The sequence below is a fragment of the Rhinolophus hipposideros genome, assembly GCF_964194185.1.
Source record: "Rhinolophus hipposideros genome assembly, chromosome: 5".
In the NCBI taxonomy this organism is placed as follows: domain Eukaryota; kingdom Metazoa; phylum Chordata; class Mammalia; order Chiroptera; family Rhinolophidae; genus Rhinolophus; species Rhinolophus hipposideros.
Window position 1 is genome coordinate 75,582,874 of NC_138051.1, and position 24,474 is coordinate 75,607,347.

At 41.8% G+C, this 24,474-nt stretch overlaps 1 protein-coding gene across 1 annotated transcript; it reads left to right on the forward strand.

Moving 5' to 3' along the window:
* Positions 1-4,053: 4,053 nt before the first annotated feature.
* On the forward strand, positions 4,054-6,261 carry LOC308497905 (disintegrin and metalloproteinase domain-containing protein 21-like; the record flags this gene model as incomplete). The annotated part of the gene is made up of 1 exon (XM_081048982.1): positions 4,054-6,261. The coding sequence occupies one exon, from the start codon at positions 4,054-4,056 to the stop codon at positions 6,259-6,261; it is 2,208 nt and encodes a 735-aa protein (XP_080905108.1).
* Between the last annotated feature and the right edge of the window lie 18,213 nt (positions 6,262-24,474).

Consider the following 24,474-nt stretch of genomic DNA (forward strand, 5'->3'; position numbering starts at 1 on the left):
TCTCACACAGCTCTGAATCTACTAGTTAAATTAGGAGGTGGCAAGGCTCATCAGCCATGAACACTTTAAAACAGAATCTATCCAGAGTTAGAGTTAATATTTTACTGAATTAGCTTTTATCATATGCAATATTCACACAGTTCAAATCTTAACGATAAGTATTTTTGCCAAACACTATACTATAAATTCTCGACCAAACAATTATGAGCATATTTTTCTCAAAAACATCTTCGTTTAAGGGGCAATGCAATTTTTAAACTTGTATATAAAACAAAATAGCAAGATTACAAATTGTATAATACAAAAATCTATTGAACGTGGTAATTATAAAGCAAGTTACAGAATATCACAGTTGTCTTGATTTTTTAAAAAGATTTCATGCTGGATGTAGAATTTGATCTTAACCTAGAAAGTTATTATAATTTAGTCCAATAGTGAAAAGCGATTAACAGTGTGGCCCAATGCAATAGCATCAGCAAAATTTTGAAGCAGAATTTAAGCCACACTGTAGGGAGACACAGAATGGAGTTGAGGAGGCTATCCAATTCCAATTATATTGAAGTCACACATAAAGTTCTATAGAAATGGTGGAGCTGGAGCAAGACATCCTTGAGAGCCAGTTGTTGTTTCTGGACAACGGAAAGATCTTGTTGCTAAGCGGTTAAATCTAGAACTTCATCACTGGAGAGACAAAAGGGGGTGGGCTTAGGCTTCCCTTTGTTATGTGAGTCTCAACCACCAATCTTTCTCCATTGGTAAGTGTAGTACAAACCATCTGGAAAGAAAAGGCCATGGCATCTACTGTTTCTTCTGTTGATAAGTCATTTATCAAGTTTGGCTCTATGTATAAGTTGGTAGCCAGAATCGTATGTTGGATAATGTGAAGTTCCTTCAGTTTTGTTTTGTTTTCCTTTCTAAAGATGGGACAGACTTGAGTATGCGTGCGATAAGGTGTCACAGGTAGGGTGACTAACTGTTCCAATGTTTTTTAAAGTTTATTAGGGTGACAATGGTTAGTCAAGTTACATAGGTTTCAAGTGTACAATTCTGTATTATATCACCTGTATATACCACATTGCATGTTCACTACCCAGTCAGTTCTCCTTCCATCACCATATATTTGACCCCATTTACCCTCATCTGCCCGTCCCCTTTACCCTCTGGTGACCATTAAGGACTGAAGAGGTTGCTGGGATGCAAGGCTTGCAGTTTAAAAACCAGGAATCAGTACAGTCCTGGGCAGACCAGAATGAACTGCTTACCCTAACTGCCAGTTAAGAACAGGTAAAATAGGAGAAAACATAGTTGAGAATAGGGAAAATTGACAGGATCAGTCCTCTAGTAGGTAGGAGATGTGATCTAGGAACGGAATACGAGGAGCTACAATCTGAATCTGGGGGAGGATCACTTTTCCAGTGAAACTGGGATGTGGACTGGGGTAGAAGAGAGGTAGAAATGGGCATGAATTCAGATAGGTTTGCAATGGTGAAAATCCTAGAAATCATTTTGTCTTGGAATTTGCCATCACTTATTGATATAGGTTTTTTTTACCATGTTCCAGGATAAGAAATCCATTTTATATTGTGCCCCAGTCGCCACACACACTCAAATACCATCGCCGTCCCCCCCAGTTTGGCACTATATGTGTAAGAATTACTGAGGAATTTGTAAGAATGTCCTGTTGATATTTTTATTCGATTTCCTTAAAGAAAAATCTGCAGTTCATGATCCATTAAACAGATTTCATGACTTGCTAATGAGTCAATATTAGTGAGAGACAGAAGGGAAAACAGTACATTTGAGCATGATAGAATAAGGAGAGATGGGGTATGTAGAGGTCTTGAGGAATTTGAAATAGCTGTGAGAAAAGAAAAGAGTTGATAAAACCTACTTCAAGATTGGAATAATGTTAGAGCATACGGATTTTTAATGGCCCCACTTTTTAATGTTGACAGTAGATTGATGTTCCTTTAGGAGTTTGGGTCTCTGGGGTCCTAGGAATAACTTAACGAAGGCAAAAAGTGTGGTTCAAAGATTCTTTGAAGCATTTTCCTATTCTTGCCTGCTCTCAACATGAGCACTAAGAAAAATAAGGGGACATCATTTATATAGCTTATCAGCCTTCCTCACACTATATTTTTGTTAGCCCTTTCAACTTTCCACCCTCTCATCCACAACTATCACTCCATGATAAGTAACAAACATAGCAAAAGAGATACAGAGAGTAAATCAAGAAGTTAGAATTTTACCCAATTTAGAGATCTCTGTCCTTGGACGTTTTTTACCATAGTTCACTTTGTCTATGAACTTTGCTTTTCTCTTGTCAGCCACTTGCACCTGGAATAAAGTGCCTATCCATTAGCAATGGAATGTGCTCAGATGGATCCACGCTCTCTAAGCGGATTAACTCAGTATATCTGAAATAAATCCTCTCCACCTACCAGCACCCACATAGCAAATCTAGGGTAAGTTATAAACTTGAATGCTGTACGTTAGAAAGGAAAAGACAGAGTGTATTTGGTTAACTATTTAACTCTGTGATTGAAAGGCAACCAGAATGTACTGACTACTGACACTATACAAAAATGAGGAATTTCAGAATATTAGGGATGCGTAATGTCCAGGAGAATGAATGAACAGCAGTAAGACATAGGAGCGTTTGAAATATCAGCTGACTTCCTGCCTCCATCCCTCAGGATGGGGAGCCAACACAAACCTTTCCAGTTCCCACTGTTCGTGACTTTTTTAAGATTTTCACAGACACATTGTTTGGAGATTCTACCGCCCCGCCCCGCCCCGCCCCCCACCACCAAAGCGGTGTAGGATAGTTGTGATGAAGAAGTGGGTAAAGCATGTGGCAGAATGAATCCAGTTTTGTTTGCTGGTTTATTTGTCTTGCAAATTAGTGTTATAGTTGAGCTTTAGGAAGCTAAAGGTTTTGGCATAAGGTGGTTTAAGCAAAAAACAAAAAAAGCAAAACAAAAAGAACCAAACCAGATTGTCTAGTCTGAAATGGAATGGAATTGAAGACAGGGGCATGAGATTCAGAGTAATGGCAGATAATGAAAGACAAAAAGGTATGTGGGTCTTTGAGTTTCAGAAATAGGCACAGCAACAGTAAGGGAAACTGGAAGGATTAACATTACTGGTCAATTGCTTAGGATGTAAGAAATGGTCTTGTTTTGCTTGGTGATGAAAAAGGTATATATTGTAACTGTGGGTGGGTAATCTAAAGTTCATTGAAGATGAATTGGACAGGTTTACAAAACGATGAAAACCCCTTCTGGTTTTCAGATGAGTTGTTTATATGCTTCCTATCCGTTTTCATGATGAAGGTAGGATATTCGGTGAAGAGTAAGTCTGTCAGTCAGGTGTCAAAGGCTTTTCAGTTTATAGAAGAATGATAGGGAGTGGTTAGTGGAAGACTAAGAAAGAAAGCTTGAAAATCTGCACAGTCAAATGTAGCAGGATGAATGATTCGGAAACGACTTTGTGGGCTGTGAAGAATGGGAACCCCCGCCTCTGGACCGTGAGGTACACAGGGCTTCTGAGTATTGGGTGAACTTTAGGGAAAGCAGTAAATTCTGTTGAAGCTCAAGTTCAATAAGGTAAGTAGGTATAGAAAGCTCTGTAAAAAAGTATGATATAGAGGAATGTGAATCAGGGGAAAGGAAGTATTGACTAGGAATGGATTCAGTGTCCAGATTATTGGTAGAGGGTCAGGCATCTTCATTTTCATATCTCTTAATGCAAGCCTTTCCAGATTAAATGAAAATCCAAGTACCTATCATCTAACTTTGATAATTATCAACATATGACCAATACTGTCTTATACGTAACCCTCTAACTTCCCACCCCCATCTGGTGAAAGCACATCCAAAGCACTATCGTGACTCAAAATCACTTTTTTCTCCACTAACTTCTTTCTCTCTCCCATTTTCCTTACCCAATCCCACCACCTTCCCTACGCTTCTTTTTATTTTCAATTTCAGCACCGCAGCTCTAATGGACAATTCTGCCAGGACTCAGCTCCTAAAAGGTCAGATCTACACAATGAGCAGCTCAGAGGGAGGGGTCAGAGCAGCAGGGCCTCACACTCTTTTGCTCTGGATAGATGACTCCATAACGGTAGCTGGTGAGGCCCGAGTGTCAGTGAAACTTGTTCTTCTGCTGCTCTGGCTTGGGGTGTCTCTGTCCCCTTCTGGCCTCTCCCAGGGTAGGCCCTCCCATCACCTCAGCTCCCCAGAAGTGGTGATCCCCTTGAAGGTGACCAGCAGGGGCAGAGGTGCAAAGGCCCCAGGCTGGCTCTCCTACAGCATTCAGTTTGGGGGATGGAGACATATTGTCCACTTGAGGGTCAAGAAGCTCTTGGTCTCCAGACACCTCTCGGTGTTCACCTACACGGACCAGCGTGCCCTCCATGAGGATCAGGCTTTTGTTCCTGACGACTGCTTCTATCATGGTTATGTGGAGGGGGTCCCCGAGTCCCTGGTTGCCCTCAGTACCTGTTCTGGGGGCTTTCGAGGAATGCTACAGATAAATGACCTTGCTTATGAAATCGAGCCCATCACGCACTCTACTATATTTGAACACTGGGTTTATAAGATCAACACCAGTGAGACACCATTCCCACCTATTAGATGTGGCTTAACAAAGAAGGAAATAGCACGCCAGCAGTTACAATTTGAAGAGGCTAAGGAAACGACTCTGAGACAAAATTCTACTGATAACCGGTGGACTCACTCATGGTTTCTGGAGCTGGTTGTCGTGGTAGATCAAAATTTCTTCACTTACTCCCAAAGTAACTTCTCAATGGTGCAGGAGGATGTATTTCTTGTTGTCAACATAGTGGATTCCATTTATCAGCAGTTGGGCACTTATGTGATTTTGATTGGGATGGAGATTTGGAATCACGGAAATGTTTTCCGAATGATAAGCATAGAGCAGGTTCTGGAGGATTTTGCTCAGTGGAAACACATCAGTCTTTCCCGGCTACAGTATGACGCTGCACATATTTTCATTAAAAATCCACTTATAAGTACACTTGGGATAGCCTACGTTGCCGGAATATGTCGTCCGCCTATTGATTGTGGAGTTAACAATTTCCAAGGAGACCCCTGGTCTCTTTTTGCCCTCACCGTGGCCCATGAGTTAGGTCATACTTTGGGGATGAGGCATGATGAAGAATTCTGTTTGTGTGGGCAAAGTGGTTGCATCATGAATGCTGTCAGAGGGCCAGCAGAGAGCTTCACCAACTGTAGTTATGCAGATTTTACAAAGACCACTTTAAACCAGGGGTGGTGTCTGCACACTCCTCCCAGTCTCGGGAAAGTCCTCACGCTGAAGCGCTGTGGGAACGGTGTGGTTGAAGGGGAAGAGGAATGTGACTGTGGATCTACAAAGCAGTGTGAACAAGATCCCTGTTGTCTGTTGAGCTGCACTCTGAAGCCTGGGGCTGCCTGTGCTTTTGGACTTTGTTGCAGAGACTGCAAGTTCATGCCATCGGGGGAACTCTGTAGACATCAGGTCAATGAATGTGACCTTCCAGAGTGGTGCAATGGGACATCCCATCAGTGCCCAGAAGATGGATATGTGCAAGATGGGATTCCCTGCAGTGACAATGCCTACTGCTATCAAAAGAGATGTAATAATCATGACAAACAGTGCAGGGAGATTTTTGGTGAAGGTGCAAGGAGTGCGTCTCAGAATTGCTATAAAGAAATCAACTCCCGGGGAAACCGTTTTGGCCACTGTGGTATAAATGGCACGGCATACCTAAAATGCAATACCTTAGATACCTTTTGTGGGAGAGTTCAGTGTGAGAATGTGGGAGACATTCCCCATCTGAGAGATCACTCTGCTTTGCAGCATACTCACATCAATGGTGTCTCCTGCTGGGGTATCGGTTACCATTTAGGGATGCACACACCTCAGGTTGGTGAAGTGAAAGATGGCACTGTGTGTGGTTCAAGAAAGATCTGCATACACAAGAAATGTGTCAGTCTCTCTCTCCTGTCACAAGTCTGCCTGCCTGAGACCTGCAACATGAAGGGGGTCTGCAATAATAAACATCACTGCCACTGTGGTGATGGGTGGTCCCCACCCTACTGCCTGCACAGAGGCGACGGAGGTAGCGTTGACAGTGGCCCGGCACCTGCCAGAAGAGTTTTCTTTCCACTCGTTATAATTCTCAGTTTGTCTATTTTTCTTTTACTGTTGGCAACTGCATTTATGTACCTTCAAAAACATTTTGCTCTCTAGGAGACCAAGGCTCACCCTTCAGATTAACAAAATGCTTCTAATTTAATGGCCTATGCATTATTAACTTTTAGTTTCTTGGAGGTAGAAATCTGACATGGGTGAAACTGAGCACATTTCTGACAGTTTACAGAAAAATTAACAGACCTTCCTTTTGTCAGTATGACAAACATTGCCATCAAGCAAATGTAATTCCTAACATCTTCCCAACTACTGTTCATTGTCGTAAGCGGCAAATAAAGCTCCATTTTCCCTCTGAATTAGTCCTCCTTGTGTTTCTTGAGCGCAGATGTGACTCATGGGAAAGGCAGGAGACGGACATATGAGGAGTACCCAGGGTGAGTCTGGCCTCTCTTTACTTACTCCCAAAGTAACTTCTCAAAGGTGCAGACGATACATTTCTTGTTGTCTCCATAGTGGATTCCATTTATCAGCAGTTGGGTACTGACTTTGATTGGGATTGGAATTTGGAATCACGGAAATATCTTCCCAATGATAAGCACAGGACAAACCAAGACCACAAATTCATGACACCGGGGCAACTCTGTAGACATCAGGTCATGAACATGACCTTCCAGAGTGATGCAATGGGACATCTCATCAGTGCCCAGAAGACGGGTATGTGCGGGATGGGATTCCCTGCAGTGACATCGTCTACTGCTATCAAAAGATGTAACGAAATTGGGAAAATTACTTAAATTTTCTAACATCCTGAAAAGGAAGATGATAATATTGCTTGTCCCTACGAACCTCTTGGATTTCTTTGGTAACCAAAAGAAAAAAGGAAAAAAAAAAAGAGAAAATTTCCTGTCCAGATGTAACCAAACGGATGTTTGTTTAAAGAAAACTCCTGACCCTGTTCCCTCTGTGCTTTCTAGCCAGGTTTGTCTGCGCTATTTGCCTTGATTTGGCAGTTTGGATATCCTCTTGGAGTATTTTCTTTGAATGCCAGAACATACTTCCCGTGAGGGCAGGGTTCTTTTCATCTGTTGTGCTCACTGTTGTATCCAATACCGAGAACATTGCCTACTACACAATAAATATTTGAATGAAGTAATTAATATAAATGAATTATTAATTGCATGAAATTTATTAGGAAAAGTAAAAATAAACCTTCCTCCTGTTTTTAAAACTATCGTAGCTCTTGCTCAAAATTGAACACCGAAACCTTAAAATATGTGTATTTATAATGATCCCTTTGGTACTTGCCCTTCGTCAGTCTCTGTGTCCCCAGTTTGTCTTCTCCTCAGTCTATTCTCAGTGTTTTTGGAAATCGTGTCTCTTGAAAACGCGTATCTAATCAGATAACCTCTCTATATGGTCCATAACTTCTGAATGCCACGCTTTGTAAACTGAGTCAAGCAACATTTTTGATATCATTTTCCATTACGCTTTGCACACTTGGTATCCTCTGCCTATTTTCTGTTTTGAATATACTTGCTGTGTCTTGCGACTACACACCTGTACAGGCAAATCCTATTCCCAAAACGCTGTTTACCACCCTCCCCCCCACACCCACTCCACCCCTGCCGTAGAAGACTCCAATTTTACTCTCAATAGAGCTCAAACATCATATCTTTGGAAAAGCATTTCCTTGTGAAATGTTATGGGCTCTACTTTTGTGTTCCTGTCATTTTATGGATATCCCTTTGAGGCACTCTACGAATAGATGAGGAGTCTCACAATGTACCAGCAAGGGATAGAAAGAAGAAAAGGATGTCTAGTGGAGCCATAGAAACAGGGAGACGGGAATCAAGAATACAATCTGATTAAACTGGGATAAAGATGCACGTGTTTTAAGTGTCTATGTCCGTGTGGAGACAAAAGGCAGCTGCTCCAATTATCGGTTCTCTTTTGAAATTCGTTTGGCTTTTTTTTAAGCTAAATTTGATTACTGTCAAATATATCAATCTAATATTATTTGATACCGGGTTTTATATTTTTAAAAATTTTGTAGAATTAGCCCCCTTATGAAAAGCATAGTCTTACCTATTGTCTTAATTTGGATTCCCCAAAAAGCAGATACTGACTCCAGGATTTAAATGGGACTGGTTTATTTTGGAAGCACACAACAAGAGCATATTAATGAGCAAGTTTCCCCTGTGGGCTACAGGCGTCAGCCTCCGTGGACTCTAAGAATTTATGAGAAACCAACTCGGAGTATTCCTCCTTGGGGAAGGAGAAAGCTGTCAGGAAAAGAAGGGAGATTCAACACTTGAAGTAGGAATGGACACTGTCTACTGCAGCTGCCAGTGAACTCAGGTTGGACGGTGGGGGGAGGGGTGTACGGTGAACCATCGGCATCTACTGAAGCCAGGTTCCCTAGAAAACAGATGCTGGGGTAAGGATTAAATGCCAATGTATCTTCCGTTGTACGGGTGACAATTCCTACATACACCAATGGCTTTCTACTTTATAGGAGTGTGCTCAGCCCACTCATGGAACGGGCTGGGAGCCAGAGGGAGTGAATACATCTGGAAGCAATTCTTAACCAACAAGAGGTGTTTTGTGAATACATCTCAGAGGTTCCTCTGTCCTCAGAGGACAATTCTGAGGTATCTGACAGTGTCTCTCAGGCCACCTTAGAATCGAATCCTGGTTACTCACATGGTCACTCACCCGTGAGTCTACGCCTGATTTGCTTTTAACCATTTCCTGTCTCAGTTTCCTACTCCTTCACCATGCACTCACATCTTGAAATTATATCCTAAATAAACTCGTCACAGATAAATCCTGTCTCAGGGCCTCAGGGTCAGGGACCGTTGGGACCAGAAGTGATCCTTAAAAAGCACATCCATAGGATGTGAGGTTCTAGAACTGGGTCAGTGAATTGTCAAATGGCAACTAGGACTCATAGTGCAGCCGGAAGACTCGCTGCACCACCAGAAGCTAAGACTCACTTGTGGTGCGTTAGGATGAGGTCCACATGGAAGTGCTGCCCTGGATTATACAATAGCTCTCGTGTTTGAATTAGGAATATGAGAATGATGAAGTTAGTTAACTGGTGAAGAAGCCGTGAAGAAAGAAAATGAGAGGCTCGGGTCAAATAACTCAGGCATGGTGTGAAGGTCGTAAGATCTCTATGACAACGTTTGAAGAGAATCTCATCCTATAGACCGTGTTGAAAATTACACCCAAGATTTCTCATCAATATGCAGGATTATAAAGATTGCTGAATTCAGAGCTCTAGTATGTTTCCTATGTAAAAATCAGAGGTCCTATTAGGGAAGAAGTGCTATCCTGAGATTTTGGATGAGGACAGTTGAGTGGATGCATTTGAAAATTTGAATTTGAGATTCTCATGAACACCTTGGACCACCAGAACTTGTTTCTTACCCTTTGCTAGAAGACAGAAGCCTCTCATGACCTGGAGACCCTGTTTCACCAAAGATTATGCTGAAGATCTTCCTGAAGATCTGTTCTTAACTTCCTCTCATTGCATCTAGACCACTAACTAGGGTTAGTACCATTATTTTTTGTGTGTGTGTGTTTAATGTATTTTATTTTATTTTTTTTGTTTTTTTGTGTTTAATGTATTTTATTTATTTTATTTTATTTATTTATTTATTTTAATTTATTTATTAGTTTCAGGAGTACAAGACAAGGTAATACTTAGACGTTCATCATTTATATCCCTCGCACTGTGAACCCTCTTCCCCCCATCCACTATCCCTCCGACCTCACACTGAGCCATCACATTATATATATAAAATTATAGTTGGCATTCATTAATGTTTAGCTTCTGGTGTACAATGCCATGATCAGGTATCCACAGTATCCCTGATGTGGTCTCCCAAATAGGACGCATGTCCATTGAATACCCAACAAAATCTTTACAACATTATTGAATACCTTCCCCAAATTAATTTTCAAAAAACCCTGAGGCCATCTTGTGGTTACCAGCTGCTTCCAAATCCCTTCACCTTTCCCCTTATCCCCAACCCACCCCCCCACCCATCTAACAACTCTCGGTTTTTTCTTTGTGTCCCCAAAACTGTTTCTGATTAGTTCATTCACATATTCTTTTCTTTAGATTCCACATATAAGTAAGATCATATGGTACTTGTCTTTCTCTTTCTGACTTATTTCGCTTAACATAATGTTCTCTAGATCCATCCATGTTGCTGCAAATGATAAGATTTCTTTCTTCTTTATGGCTGCATAATACTCCATTGTATAAATGTACCACAGCTTCTTAATCCAGTCATCTACCGATGGGCATTTCGGTTGTTTCCATATCTTGGCTATTGTGTAAAGTGCTGCAATAAACATAGGAGTGCATACAGATTTTTGAATTGGAGTTTTGGATTTCTCCGGGTAGATGCCTAGGAGTGGAATTACTGGATCATAGGGTAGTTCCATTTTCAGATTCCTGAGATACCTCCATACTGTTTTCCACAGTGGCTGCACTAATCTGCAATCCCACCAACAGTGCACTAGCGTTCCCTCTTCTCCACATCCGCGCCAGCATTTGTTGTTTGTTGATTTATTGATGATAGCCATTTTGACTGGAGTGAGGTGGTATCTCATTGTGGTTTTTATTTGCATTTCTCCGATGGTTAGTGAGGTTGAGCATTTCTTCATATGTCTTCTTGCCTTCTGTATGTCCTTTTTAGAAAAATGTCTCCTCAAGTCCTCTGCCCATTTTTTAATTGGGTTGTTTGTTTTTTTGGAGTTGAGTTGAGTAAGTTTTTTATAGATTTGTGATATTAATCCCTTATCAGATATATCATTGGCAAATATCTTTTCCCATACAGTAGGATCCCTTTTTGTTTTATTGATGGTTTCCTTTGCTGTGAAAAAACTTTTTAGTTTGATGTAATCCCACATGTTTATTTTTTCTCTTACTTCGCTCGCGCGAGGGGATATATCAGTGAAAATCTTACTCCGGGTAATGTCCATGAAGTTTCTTCCTATATTTTCTTCAAGATATTTTATGGTTTCAGATCTTACATTTAAGTCTTTAAGCCATTTTGAATTTGTTTTTGTATATGGTGTAAGGAGGTGGTCCAGCTTCATTTTCTTGCATGTGTCTGTCCAGGTTTCCCAACACCACTTATTAAACAGACTGTCTTTACCCCATCGTACATTCTTGCTTCCATTGTCGTAGATTAGATGGGCATATAGGCATGGATTTACGTCTGGACTCTCTATTCTGTTCCATTGATCTATGTGTCTATTTTTATGCCAGTACCATGCTGTTTTGATTACTGTAGCCTTGTAGTATAGTTTGAAATCAGGTATCGTTATACCTCCCACTTTGTTCTTATTTCTCAAGATTGCTGAGGCTATCCGGGGTCTTTTATGTTCCCATATAAATTTTAGGATTATATGTTCTATTTCTGTGAAAAACGTCGTTGGTAGTTTGATAGGAATTGCGTTGAATATGTATATTGCCTTAGGCAGTATGGACATTTTAACTATATTAATTCTTCCTATCCATGAACATGGAGTGTGTTTCCATCTATTTATGTCTTCTTTCATTTCTTTCTTCAGTGTTGTATAATTTTCTGAGTACAGATCCTTTACATCTTTGGTTAGATTTATTCCCAGATATTTTATAGTCTTTGGAGCAATTGTAAATGGAATTGTTTTTTTAATTTCTCCTTCTGCTATTTTATCATTGCTATATACAAATGCAACTGATTTCCGAATATTAATTTTATAGCCTGCTACTTTACTAAATTCATCTATCAGTTCTAATAGTTTCTTGGTGGAGTCTTTAGGGTTCTCTCTATATAGTATCATATCATCTGCATATAATGATAATTTTACTTCCTCCTTACCAATTTGGATGCCTGTTATTTCTTTCTCTTGTCTGATTGCTGTGGCTAGAACTTCCAGCACTATGTTGAATAGAAGTGAAGAAAGTGGGCAACCTTGTCTTGTTCCTGATCTTAGGGGGAATGGATTTAGCTTTTCCCCATTGAGTATGATGTTAGCTGTGGGTTTGTCATATATGGCCTTTATTATGTTAAGATATGATCCCTCTATTCCCACTTTCTTAAGGGTTTTTATCATAAAAGGTTGCTGTATTTTATCAAATGCTTTTTCTGCATCTATTGATATGATCATGTGATTCTTATTTTTCATTTTGTTAATGTGGTGTATCACATTAATTGATTTGCGGATGTTGAACCACCCCTGCATACCAGGGATGAATCCCACTTGATCATGGTGTATGATCTTTTTAATGGTTAGTACCATTATTAGTAGGAGAGGAACTGGATCACTGGTCAAGAGAGCTTTGGGAGCTGCCTAGTAAACGCCATCACAAGCTAAGAAAATATACGTAGGAATAGATTCTGGGATACTTTATCAGGAGAAATAGAACATAAGATGATACAGGGGAAAGCATTTTAAGAAAGAGGTGCTCAGGATTTAACATCATTGCAAACATGTCCAGAGCTTATCCTAACGTACTACTGGAATTATTGCATCTTGGAAGATTTGAAATGCTGATGGACGACAACAATTGAGGTGGAGATGCTAGAACTACTTTGGCAGACAAGTAAATTTGAGGGTCAGGATATTCAGGGAAGCAGGCAGGTTACAACGGATTTATTACAAAGGCCAGAGAAACCACTGCTGACCCGGTGTCTCTGGCAGTCCTAGAGGACAATGTCTTCACTCAAGCATACGAAATACATAAGTAGTCAGTCAGAGGAAAGCAGTCATCATTGGGGCCTCAGTGGTGGCTGTCTTTGTAGATCAGGGTTGATGGCAGGGTTAGGTCAGGTCTCGGGGTGTCCTGTCATTTTTGGTGAGCTGCCACAGGCTAGGTACTAATGGCAGCCAGATCTGGTTCACAGCATGACCTCTCCAATGCACCTCCGGGTCCAGCAAAGGAAGCTCGAATTGCTTTGTAGCTCCTACCAGGTAGCCCCAGGCTGGTCATAAACAGCAGCGCAACTTGGCCTGCACCAGAGGCCCTCCCAAGAGGCCCCAGAACCAACATACTCAGTGGCCAGCTTAAATCACAACAGAGCACCACCCAATTAGCCCCACAAGTGGCATACCCAAAGCTGGTCTTGAAAGCATCAGAGCCCGCTGGGGTGAATCATGTTCCATGGGGTCAGACCTGCATAGGAGCTCATACGATTTGATTGTGGCCAATCCACACAGCCAGTCAGCCTGAGGGTCAGTCCCACCCACTGACATGCCAACATCAATCAAGGAACAACTACAACAGGAGGGCACACACAACCAACACATGGGACACTCCTGGAGCACCTGGCTCAGGTGATCAGGGAAACTGTGTCACCGAGCTCTACTGGACAACCTACCTGCTACATAAGGCCACCCTGGCAAGACTGGGAGACCTAGCAGATCTACCTAATACATAGAAACAAACACAGAGGCAGCCAAAGTGAACAGAAACAAAAACACGTCCCAAATGAAAGTACAGGAGAAAACTTCAGAAGTAGAACTAAATGAAATGGAGGCAACCAACCACCCAGAAATAGAGTTCAAAACACTGCTTATAAGGATGCTCAAAGATCTTACTGAGAACTTCAACTAGAAACAGTCAGCATACAAAGGGACACAGAAACCACAAAAAAGAATCAGAAATGAATACCATCACTGAAATGAAAACTACATTAGAAGGAATCAACAGCAGATTACATGAAGCAGAGGATCGAATCATTCATTTGGAACACAAATCAGAAAACACCCAATAAGAACATCAAAAAGAAAAGAGAGGGGAGGACGGCTGGCTCAGTTGGATAGAGCGTGAGCTTGCGGCAATGGGGCTGCCGGTTCGATTCTCACGTGGGCCAGCCAGCTGTGCCCTCTGCAATGACAATGAAGTCAATGAGCTGCCGCTCAGCTCCCAGCTGGCCAGATGGCTCAGTTGGTTGGAGAGCGGGCTCTCCACCACAAGGTTGCCGGTTCGACTCACGCAAGGGATGTGGGCTGCGTCCCCTGCAGCTAACAACGGCAACTGGACTTGGAGCTGAGCTGCGCCCTCCACAACTAAGATTGGAAGGACAACAACTTGATTTGCAAAAGTCCCATAGGACACACTGTTTCCCAATGAAGTCCTGTTCCCCATCCCCAATAAAAAAAAGAAAATTCTAAAAAACAAAAAAAAAAAAAAAAAAAGAGACAACGCAAACAAATTGAGGATAGTTTAAGGGAACTCTGAGACAACATCAAGTGTAATAACATTCACATCATAGGGGTACCAGAAACAGAAGAAAGAGAGAACAAGGGATTGAGAACCTATTTGAAGAAGTAGCGACTGAAAAGTTCCTTAACCTGGTGAAGGAAATAGATATACAAGTCCAGGAAGTACAGAGAGTCCCAAGCAAGATGAACCCAAGGAGGCCCACATCGATAATTAATATTTTTAGAACATTTCACCCAAGAGCAGAAGAATATACATTACTTTCAGATGTACATGGAACATTTTCAAGGACAGACCACATGTTAGGCCACGAAACAAATCTCAATACATTTAAGAAGGCTGAAATCCTATCAAGTATCTCCTCTGATCATAACAGTAGAAAAGGAGAAACGAAATAAATCTCAATACATTTAAGAAGACTGAAATCCTATCAAGGATCTTCTCTGATCATAACAGTATAAAACGAGAAATCAATTAGAAAAAAGAAAATTAAAAACAAAAAAACAGGAAGCCTACGTGACATGATAGTAAACAACAAATGGCTTAACAGTGACATCAAGGAAGAAATCGAGATACTTTGAGACAGATGAAAATGAAAACACAATGACCCAAAAATGCTGTTTGTCAGTTTGGAGGTTCCTCAAAACATTAAAAATAGAACTGGCTTATGATCCAGCAATTCTACCTCTGGGTGTTTAGCTGAAGAAATCCAAATCAGTAATTTGAAAACACATGTGTAATATGTGTACCCCTGTGTTCACTGCAGCACTATTTACAAGATAGCCAAGATATGGAAGCAACTTCAGTGTCCATCAAGAGGCAACTGGATAGAGGATCAAGGAGATGACAGTGTGAGGAGTGCTTCTTGGAATCTCCCCGGGAAGCTACAACAAATTGAACACCTATAATTCAACAAAGGATTCCCTGCGCAACACACAGGGACACCTGAGCGAACCCCACATGCAATCACCTGAAGGTGTGCAAATCGGGCAAGCGGGGCAAGAGGGAATGGGGAAGTGCAGAGACACCAGCCACGGGGCCACAGGACACAGACCAGAGCTCACTGCGGTCTCTGAAGAGAGAAGAATCCAGGCTGCAGGCACACTCCCTGTGGCACACAGTCCTGCCCGAGGGATCAGCATATAATATGGCTGAAGCCAGCGTTTGGCAGACACCTCGGGAGAGAACTGTGGTTTATGCTCTCACTGCCACGCTGAAAACAGAAAACAAAGACGTGGATCCTCGTTGCCTCCCCCCACCCTCCCAGTGTTAGAAGCGATCTCCTCAAGAAACTGTAGCAGTGTCAGATTAAAGAACAGAATATCTAGAGCCCTGGGAACGGCAGTGTCAATCCCGCAGCTACAGACTCACAGCGCAACTAATCCCGGTGAAAGGGAAGGCACTGTAGGGGCAAGACAACTGTGGGCTGGTAGTAGCCATTGCTCAGAGCCACAAATGCAGCAGCCCCCTCTCACAGCCCACCCACCCTCACCTTTCAGGGCAAATCCCTGCAGGGGCAACCAGAGCCACGGAGATACACAGGCTCTGCATCGGGCTGCAAGGGTAGCACTGGGACTTCAGAAGCTCGGAACGCTATCGCCCTCCACATCCTCCCATGGTGGCCGTACCCTGAGACTGAGGGGACCTGCTCACAGAGGAGAAACCTACCTTCCAGGGAACCCCACATTGAGTGAGAAGCAAGAACAGTGCAAAAGAAAATATAACACTACAGCGTGAGAGAAAATAAAAGGCTGCAGTGGGAGAGAAAATGAACCATTCCAGCAACACATACTGGAAAGCAAAAGAAATACCTCTTTATATCAACCTACTGCAGAACCCACTCCTGTAGATTCCCAGGAAGAGAAAAGAGTCATTAGTTGCCATGAATTACCAAGGTATCAACACAGCTCAAAAACAAAATGAAAACTCCCCAGAAATTGAACTTAAAGATATAGAAATATGTGACTTAAATGACAGAGAATTCAAGATTGCAGTTCTAAAAAAACTGAACGAGATGCAAGAAAACACAGGTAGGCAGTTTAATGAACTCAGAAACACAATCAAAGAACAGAATGAACATTTTACCAACAGGTATGAAATTTTAAAAAGGAACCAAATAAAAATTCTGGAGATGAAGAACTCAATAAAAGAAATGAAGGTGACGTCATAGGAATGGCGGCAGCGGGGCACATTTTCTGAGTTCTCCTCCGGATTTTATTACAAACGGGACATATAACCCATCAAACAACTCTTCGCTCATCACGCAGAACAGCTAAGAGACTCCTAAGAGACTCGTGTAAGGATTACTTGAAGCTGCGCAAATTGGGCGAGCAGGGGAAGAAAGAAGGGAGCGGAGAGGAAAAGCGCGGTCGCGCGGTGGAATCAAGCCGGCGGCGGCGGTAAACTGCAGCTCTAAAGACACAGGGAGATATAGAACACGCAGAACAGCGGGGAGACTCGTGGAGGAATTTGCCTGAAGGTGTGCGCGGATTACAAGCAGGGGAGGAGGCGGGACAGCGAAGTGGAAGCGCGCCCCCCCACCCCCACCCACGCGGAGCCGAGGCCGGGGGCGCCGGGACTACGGAACGCAGACTCCTGGAAGCGGAGCACAGGCAGTGCAGCGTTGCTGCGCGGCTCCCAGGTCGGACGGAGGCTCGTGGAAGGTTTGCTTTGAGGTGCACTAGGTGGGCGAGCGGGGGGGAGGAGCGTGCTCACAGAAAAAGTGGAGGGCAGCACCCGGGGCTCTAGAGTCCCACGGGAGCCCAGGGTGTGGCGGAGAGCGTAGGGTCCAGGAGGTGAGCTCTTTCCCTGCGTCCCACAGTTGATCGCTCCCGCCGGGGCGGGCAGCTCGTGGGCCCTAGGGCAGACAAAGAACTGAGACGCCACACCTGGGCCCCTCACAGCGCTTTTCGAATCCTCCCCCCGCCCTTCCAGAGACTCAAACTACCCCTAACTGAGAAACAGTGTCAGATTACAGAGGGGCATCTGCGCTCAGGCGCTGGGAAGATTGGCAGCCGGCTCTGACCATCGGAAGAGGCTGGGAGGAGGGGATTTTCGCTGGACGAGGAGAGAGGAGACTCCCACACCCCCAGCCACCACCTTTTCAGGCCTGCGGGAGGAGTGTGAGTGGCTGGCCTGGGAGGGAGGAGACCCCTCCATCCCCAGGCCCCACCCTTTCTGGCTGGCCTGCGGCGGGGCAAGGGCAACCGCGGAAGCAATCCCTGAGTTCAGCAGTAAGCGGCAGTCGCAGCTCCCGGCTTTCAGCAGCTTAGAGATCTCCCGCCCGCCCCCTCCCACTCATCCTTGGAAGGAGGGCCCTAAGACTCAGGAGTACTGGGCACAGGGCTGTTGGAGCTACTCTCAGCGTGCATTTGTGCAGGAAAGGACAGAAACTGCATGGTCTCTCTGAAAACTGTCATCCAGACCCCTCAGCCCCTCGCATTTAAATCTACACTCCCAAATTCACTCTGGGCACCAGGTGACTAGCGATGCCTGCGCACTAGGCAGGGAACTCTTTGGCACAGCGGAGGACAACCTGGAGATCACCTGGTGGGCTTAAGCCAAGACTGGTGCTGCTTTCTGTTTTGCTTTGCTTGGTGGTCTTTATTTTTATTTATTTTTTTATTTTTATTTTTTATTTTTTATTTTTTTATTTTATGTTATTTTTTTTTCTTTCTTTCTCTTCTTTTTTTTTTTCTTTTTTCTGCTTGTTGTGATTTCCTTTGTTCTGTCTTTATTTCTTTGATATCTTTGCCTATGTAGAGTGGGGATTGTCGGTTGTATTTTATTTGTGAATGTACTTGATTTGTTTTCTTTGTTGTTGTTGTTGTTGTTGTACTTGCTAACTTTATTTGTGCTGAAACTGCCCTACCAGGGCCCAGCTTAAGAGGCACAAGATTCAACATATCCAGAAGCCAACTCTGGACCAAACCAGAGTACTACCGGGTTTGACCTACAAGTCACCCACGGAAGGAGGGCCCTAAGACTCAGGAGTACTGGGCACAGGGCTGGTGGAGCTACTCTCAGTGTGCATTTGTGCAGGAAAGAACAGAAACTGCATGGTCTCTCTGAAAACTGTCATCCAGATCCCTCAGCCCCTCGCATTTAAATCTACACTCCCAAATTCACTCTGGGCACCAGGTGACTAGCGCTGCCTGTGCACTAGGCAGGGAACTCTTTGGCACAGCGGAGGACAACCCGGAGATTACCTGGTGGGCTTAAGCCAAGACTGGTGCTGCTTTCTGTTTTGCTTTGCTTGGTGATTTTTTTTTTTTTTGTTTGTTTGTTTGTTTGTTTTGTTTTGCTTTTTTGTTTTTTTGCTTTTGTTTTTGTTTTGTTTTGTGTTGTTTTGCATTGTTCTTCTCTTTTTTCCTTTCTTTTCTTTTTCTTTTTTTTCTTTCTTTCTCTTCTTTTTTTTTCTTTTCCTTGCTTATTGTGATTTGCTTTGTTCTGTCTTTATTTCTTTGATATCTTTGCCTATGTTGAGTGGGGATTGTCGGTTGTATTTTACATGCGAATGTACTTGATTTGTTTTCCTTGTTGTTGTTGTTGTTGTTGTTGTACTTGGTAACTTTATTTGTGCTGAAACTGCCCTACCAGGGCCCAGATTAAGAGGCACAAGATTCAACATATCCAGAAGCCAACTCTGGACCAAACCAGAGTACTACCGGGTTTGACCTACAAGTCACCCATGGAAGGAGGGCCCTAAGACTCAGGAATACTGACCACAGGGCTGGTGGAGCTACTCTCAGCGTGCATTTGTGCAGGAAAGGACAGAAACTGCATGGTCTCTCTGAAAACTGTCATCCAGACCCCTCAGCCCCTCGCATTTAAATCTACACTCCCAACTTCACTCTGGGCACCAGGTGACCAGCGCTGCCTGCGCAATAGGCAGGGAACTCTTTGGCACAGCAGAGGACAACCTGGAGATTACCTGGTGGGCTTAAGGCAAGACTGGTTCTGCTTTCTGTTTTGCTTTGCTTGGTACTTTTTTTTTTTTTTTTTTTTTCTGCTTGTAGTGATTTGCTTTGTTCTGTCATTATTGCTTTGATATCTTTGCCTATGTTGAGGGGGGATTGTCGGTTGTATTTTATTTGTGAATGTACTTGATTTGTTTTCTTTGTTGTTGTTGTTGTTGTACTTGGTAACTTGATTTGTGCTGAAACTGCCCTACCAGGGCCCAGCTTAAGAGGCACAAGATTCAACATTTTCCAGAAGCCAACTCTGGACCAAACCAGAGTACTACCGAGTTTGACCTACAAGTCACACACCCAGAGGGAATTCTCTGAAGGCACAAGAGCCCATAGAGGCCAAACCTCATTTAAGTGGCCAACCCTCACCCAGCAGAACACCCTGTGGTGAGCAGAGCCAAGTTTCACAACTAGACGGCCTAGGAGTTAAGCCCACCTACTCACAAGCAAAAAGCAATCAAAGTTCTTCTTGAACAGGACGATATACTAAACACACGAGCCTCCTGTGGAGCACATGCAGAGAAGAACGAAGTAGTCCAAGTCAAATATAAAAGACACATACTACATAAGATAACCCAGCAAGAACTAAGAGCTCTAGGGGATCTTCCTAATACATCAAAGCAAACACAGAGAGTCAGTCAGAATGGGGAGACAAAGAAACATGTCCCAAATAAAAGAACAGAAGAAACCTCCACAACTGGAACCAAATGAAGCAGAGGTAACCAACATGTCAGAGACAGAGTTCAGAACACTGGTGATAAGAATGTTTAAGGAGCTTAGAGAAGACATAAAGAAGGATATAGAAATCATAAAGAACAACCAGTTAGAGCTAAAAAAGGATGTAGAAATCTTAACGAACAACCAGCTAGAACTAAAAAACACAATTACCGAAATTAAGAACTCACTTGAAGGAATGACCAGCAGGTTAGATGAAGCAGAGGATCGAATCAGCGACTTAGAAGACAAGTTAGCAGAGATCACTCAAACTGAACAACAGAAAGAAAAAAAAATAAAAAACAATGAAGATGGGTTAAGAGACCTCTGGGATAACATCAAGCGCAACAACATGCGCATCATAGGAATACCAGAAGGCGAAGAGAAGAAGCAAGGGATTGAGAACATATTTGAGGTAATAATGTCAGAAAACTTCCCTAACCTGATGAAGGAAACCAACATACAAGCCCAGGAAGTGCAGAGAGTTCCAACCAGGATAAACCCAAACAGGCCCACACCAAGACACATTATAGTTAAAATGGCAAAGCTTAAAGACAAAGAGAGAATCTTGAAAGCAGCAAGAGAAAGGCAGAAGGTTACATACAAGGGAACTCCCATAAGACTATCAAATGACTTTTCTACAGAAACATTGAAGGCAAGGAGGGAGTGGCAGGAGATACTCAAAGTGATGGAACACAAAGGCCTACAACCTAGATTGCTTTATCCAGCAAGGCTATCATTTAAAGTTGATGGAGAGATAAAGAGCTTCCCAGAAAAGAACAAACTGAAAGAATTTATGACAACCAAGCCAGCATTGCAAGAAATACTAAAAGGACTTCTGTAAATAGAAGAAAGATGAAAACAATTTACTACAAATCTAAAAATGGCAATAACTATGTACCTATCAATAATCACTTTAAATGTAAATGGATTAAACGCTCCAATCAAGAGACATAGGGTGGCTGAGTGGATAAGGAAACAAGACCCTTGTATATGCTGTATACAAGAGACTCATTTCAGATCAAAAGACACACACAGGCTGAAAGTGAAGGGTTGGAGTAACATATTTCATGCAAATGGAAGCAAAAAAAAAGCTGGAGTTGCAATACTTATATCTGACAAAATAGACTTTAAAATGAAAAAAATATTAAAAGACAAAGATGGGCACTACATAATAATAAAGGGATCAATCCGACAAGAGGACATAACCCTAGTAAACATCTATGCACCTAACATAGGAGCACCTAAATATATAAAACAGGTACTGATGGACATAAAGACAGAGATCAACAGCAACACTATCATAGTAGGGGACTTCAACACACCTCTGACAACAAGGGACAGGTCCTCCAGACAGAAAATCAATATGGAAACAACAGCCTTAAATGATACTTTGGAGCAGTTGGACTTAATTGATATTTTCAGAGCATTTCACCCCAATGCTGCAGAATACACGTTCTTCTCAAGTGCTCATGGAACATTTTCTAAAATAGATCATATGTTAGGACACAAGACAAGCCTCGATAAATTTAAGAAAATTGAAATCATACCAATTGTCTTCTCTGACCACAGTGCTATGAAATTAGAAATGAACTACAGGGGAAAAAAACCAGGAAGATACACCAATTCATGGAGGCTGAATAACATGTTGCTAAATAATGAATGGGTCAAGCAGCAGATCAAAGAAGAAATCAAAAGATATCTTGAGACAAATGAGAATGAGAACACGACGACCCAAAATCTATGGGATGCTGCGAAAGCAGTCCTAAGAGGGAAGTTCATAGCACTGCAGGCCTACCTAAAGAAACAAGAAACATCACTAATTGACAGTTTATCTTCACACTTAAGGGATCTGGAAAAAGAACAGCAAAATAAACCCAAAGGGAGCACAAGGAAGGAGATAATAAGGATCAGAGCAGAAATAAATGAAATAGAAACCAGAAAAACAATACAAAAGATCAATGAATCCAAGAGTTGGTTCTTAGAGAAGATAAACAAAATTGACAAACCTTTAGCCAGACTCATTAAAAAAAGGAGAGAGAGGACCCAAATTAATAAAATCAGAAATGAAAGAGGAGAAGTGACAACAGACACCACAGAAATACAAAAAATTGTAAGAAATTACTATGAGCAACTATATGCCAACAAATTTGACAACCTTGAAGAAATGGACAATTTTCTAGAGGCGCACAACCTTCCAAAGCTAACTCAAGAAGAAACAGAAAGCCTGAACAGTCTGATTACCACCAGGGAAATTGAATCAGTAATCAATAATCTCCCAACAAACAAAAGCCCTGGACCAGATGGCTTTACAGGTGAATTTTTCAAAACGTTCAAAAAAGAATTATCACCTATTCTCCTCAAGCTCTTCCAAAAAATCCAGAAGGAAGGAAGACTCCCAAACACTTTTTACGAAGCCACTATCACCCTGATCCCAAAAGCAGACAAAGACACCACAAAGAAAGAAAACTACAGGCCGATATCTCTAATGAACATAGATGCAAAAATTCTCAACAAATTATTAGCAAACAGAATTCAGCAATACATTAAAAAGATCATACACCATGATCAAGTGGGATTCATCCCTGGTATGCAGGGGTGGTTCAACATCCGCAAATCAATTAATGTGATACACCACATTAACAAAATGAAAAATAAAAATCACATGATCATATCAATAGATGCAGAAAAAGCATTTGATAAAATACAGCAACCTTTTATGATAAAAACCCTTAAGAAAGTGGGAATAGAGGGATCATATCTTAACATAATAAAGGCCATATATGACAAACCCACAGCTAACATCATACTCAATGGGGAAAAGCTAAAACCATTCCCCCTAAGATCAGGAACAAGACAAGGTTGCCCACTTTCTCCACTTCTATTCAACATAGTGCTGGAAGTTCTAGCCACAGCAATCAGACAAGAGAAAGAAATAAAAGGCATCCAAATTGGTAAGGAGGAAGTAAAATTATCACTATATGCAGATGATATGATACTATATATAGAGAACCCTAAAGACTCCACCAAGAAACTATTAGAACTGATAGATGAATTTAGTAAAGTAGCAGGATATAAAATTAATATTCGGAAATCAGTTGCATTTGTATATACCAATGATAAAATAGCAGAAGGAGAAATTAAAAAAACAATTCCATTTACAATTGCTCCAAAGACTATAAAATATCTGGGAATAAATCTAACCAAAGATGTAAAGGATCTGTACTCAGAAAATTATACAACACTGAAGAAAGAAATGAAAGAAGACATAAATAGATGGAAACACATTCCATGTTCATGGATAGGAAGAATTAATATAATTAAAATGTCCATACTGCCTAAGGCAATATACATATTCAACGCAATTCCTATCAAACTACCAACGACGTTTTTCACAGAAATAGAACATATAATCCTAAAATTTATATGGGACCATAAAAGACCCCGGATAGCCTCAGCAATCTTGAGAAATAAGAACAAAGTGGGAGGTATAACGATACCTGATTTCAAACTATACTACAAGGCTACAGTAATCAAAACAACATGGTACTGGCATAAAAATAGATACATAGATCAATGGAACAGAATAGAGAGTCCAGACATAAATCCATGCCTATATGCCCATCTAATCTACGACAATGGAAGCAAGAATGTACGATGGGGTAAAGATAGTCTGTTCAATAAGTGGTGTTGGGAAACCTGGACGGACACATGCAAGAAAATGAAGCTGGACCACCTCCTTACACCATATACAAAAACAAATTCAAAATGGCTTAAAGACTTAAATGTAAGATCTGAAACCATAAAATATCTAGAAGAAAATATAGGAAGAAACTTCATGGACATTACCCGGAGTAAGATTTTCACTGATATATCCCCTCGCGCGAGCGAAGTAAGAGAAAAAATAAACATGTGGGATTACATCAAACTAAAAAGTTTTTTCACAGCAAAGGAAACCATCAATAAAACAAAAAGGGATCCTACTGTATGGGAAAAGATATTTGCCAATGATATATCTGATAAGGGATTAATATCACAAATCTATAAAAAACTTAACTCAACTCCAAAAAAACAAACAACCCAATTAAAAAATGGGCAGAGGACTTGGGGAGACATTTCTCTAAGAAGGACATACAGAAGGCAAGAAGACATATGAAGAAATGCTCAACCTCACTAACCATCAGAGAAATGCAAATAAAAACCACAATGAGATACCACCTCACTCCAGTCAAAATGGCTATTATCAATAAATCAACAAACAACAAATGCTGGCGCGGATGTGGAGAAAAGGGAACGCTAGTGCACTGTTGGTGGGACTGCAGATTAGTGCAGCCACTATGGAAAACAGTATGGAGGTATCTCAGGAATCTGAAAATGGAACTACCCTATGATCCAGTAATT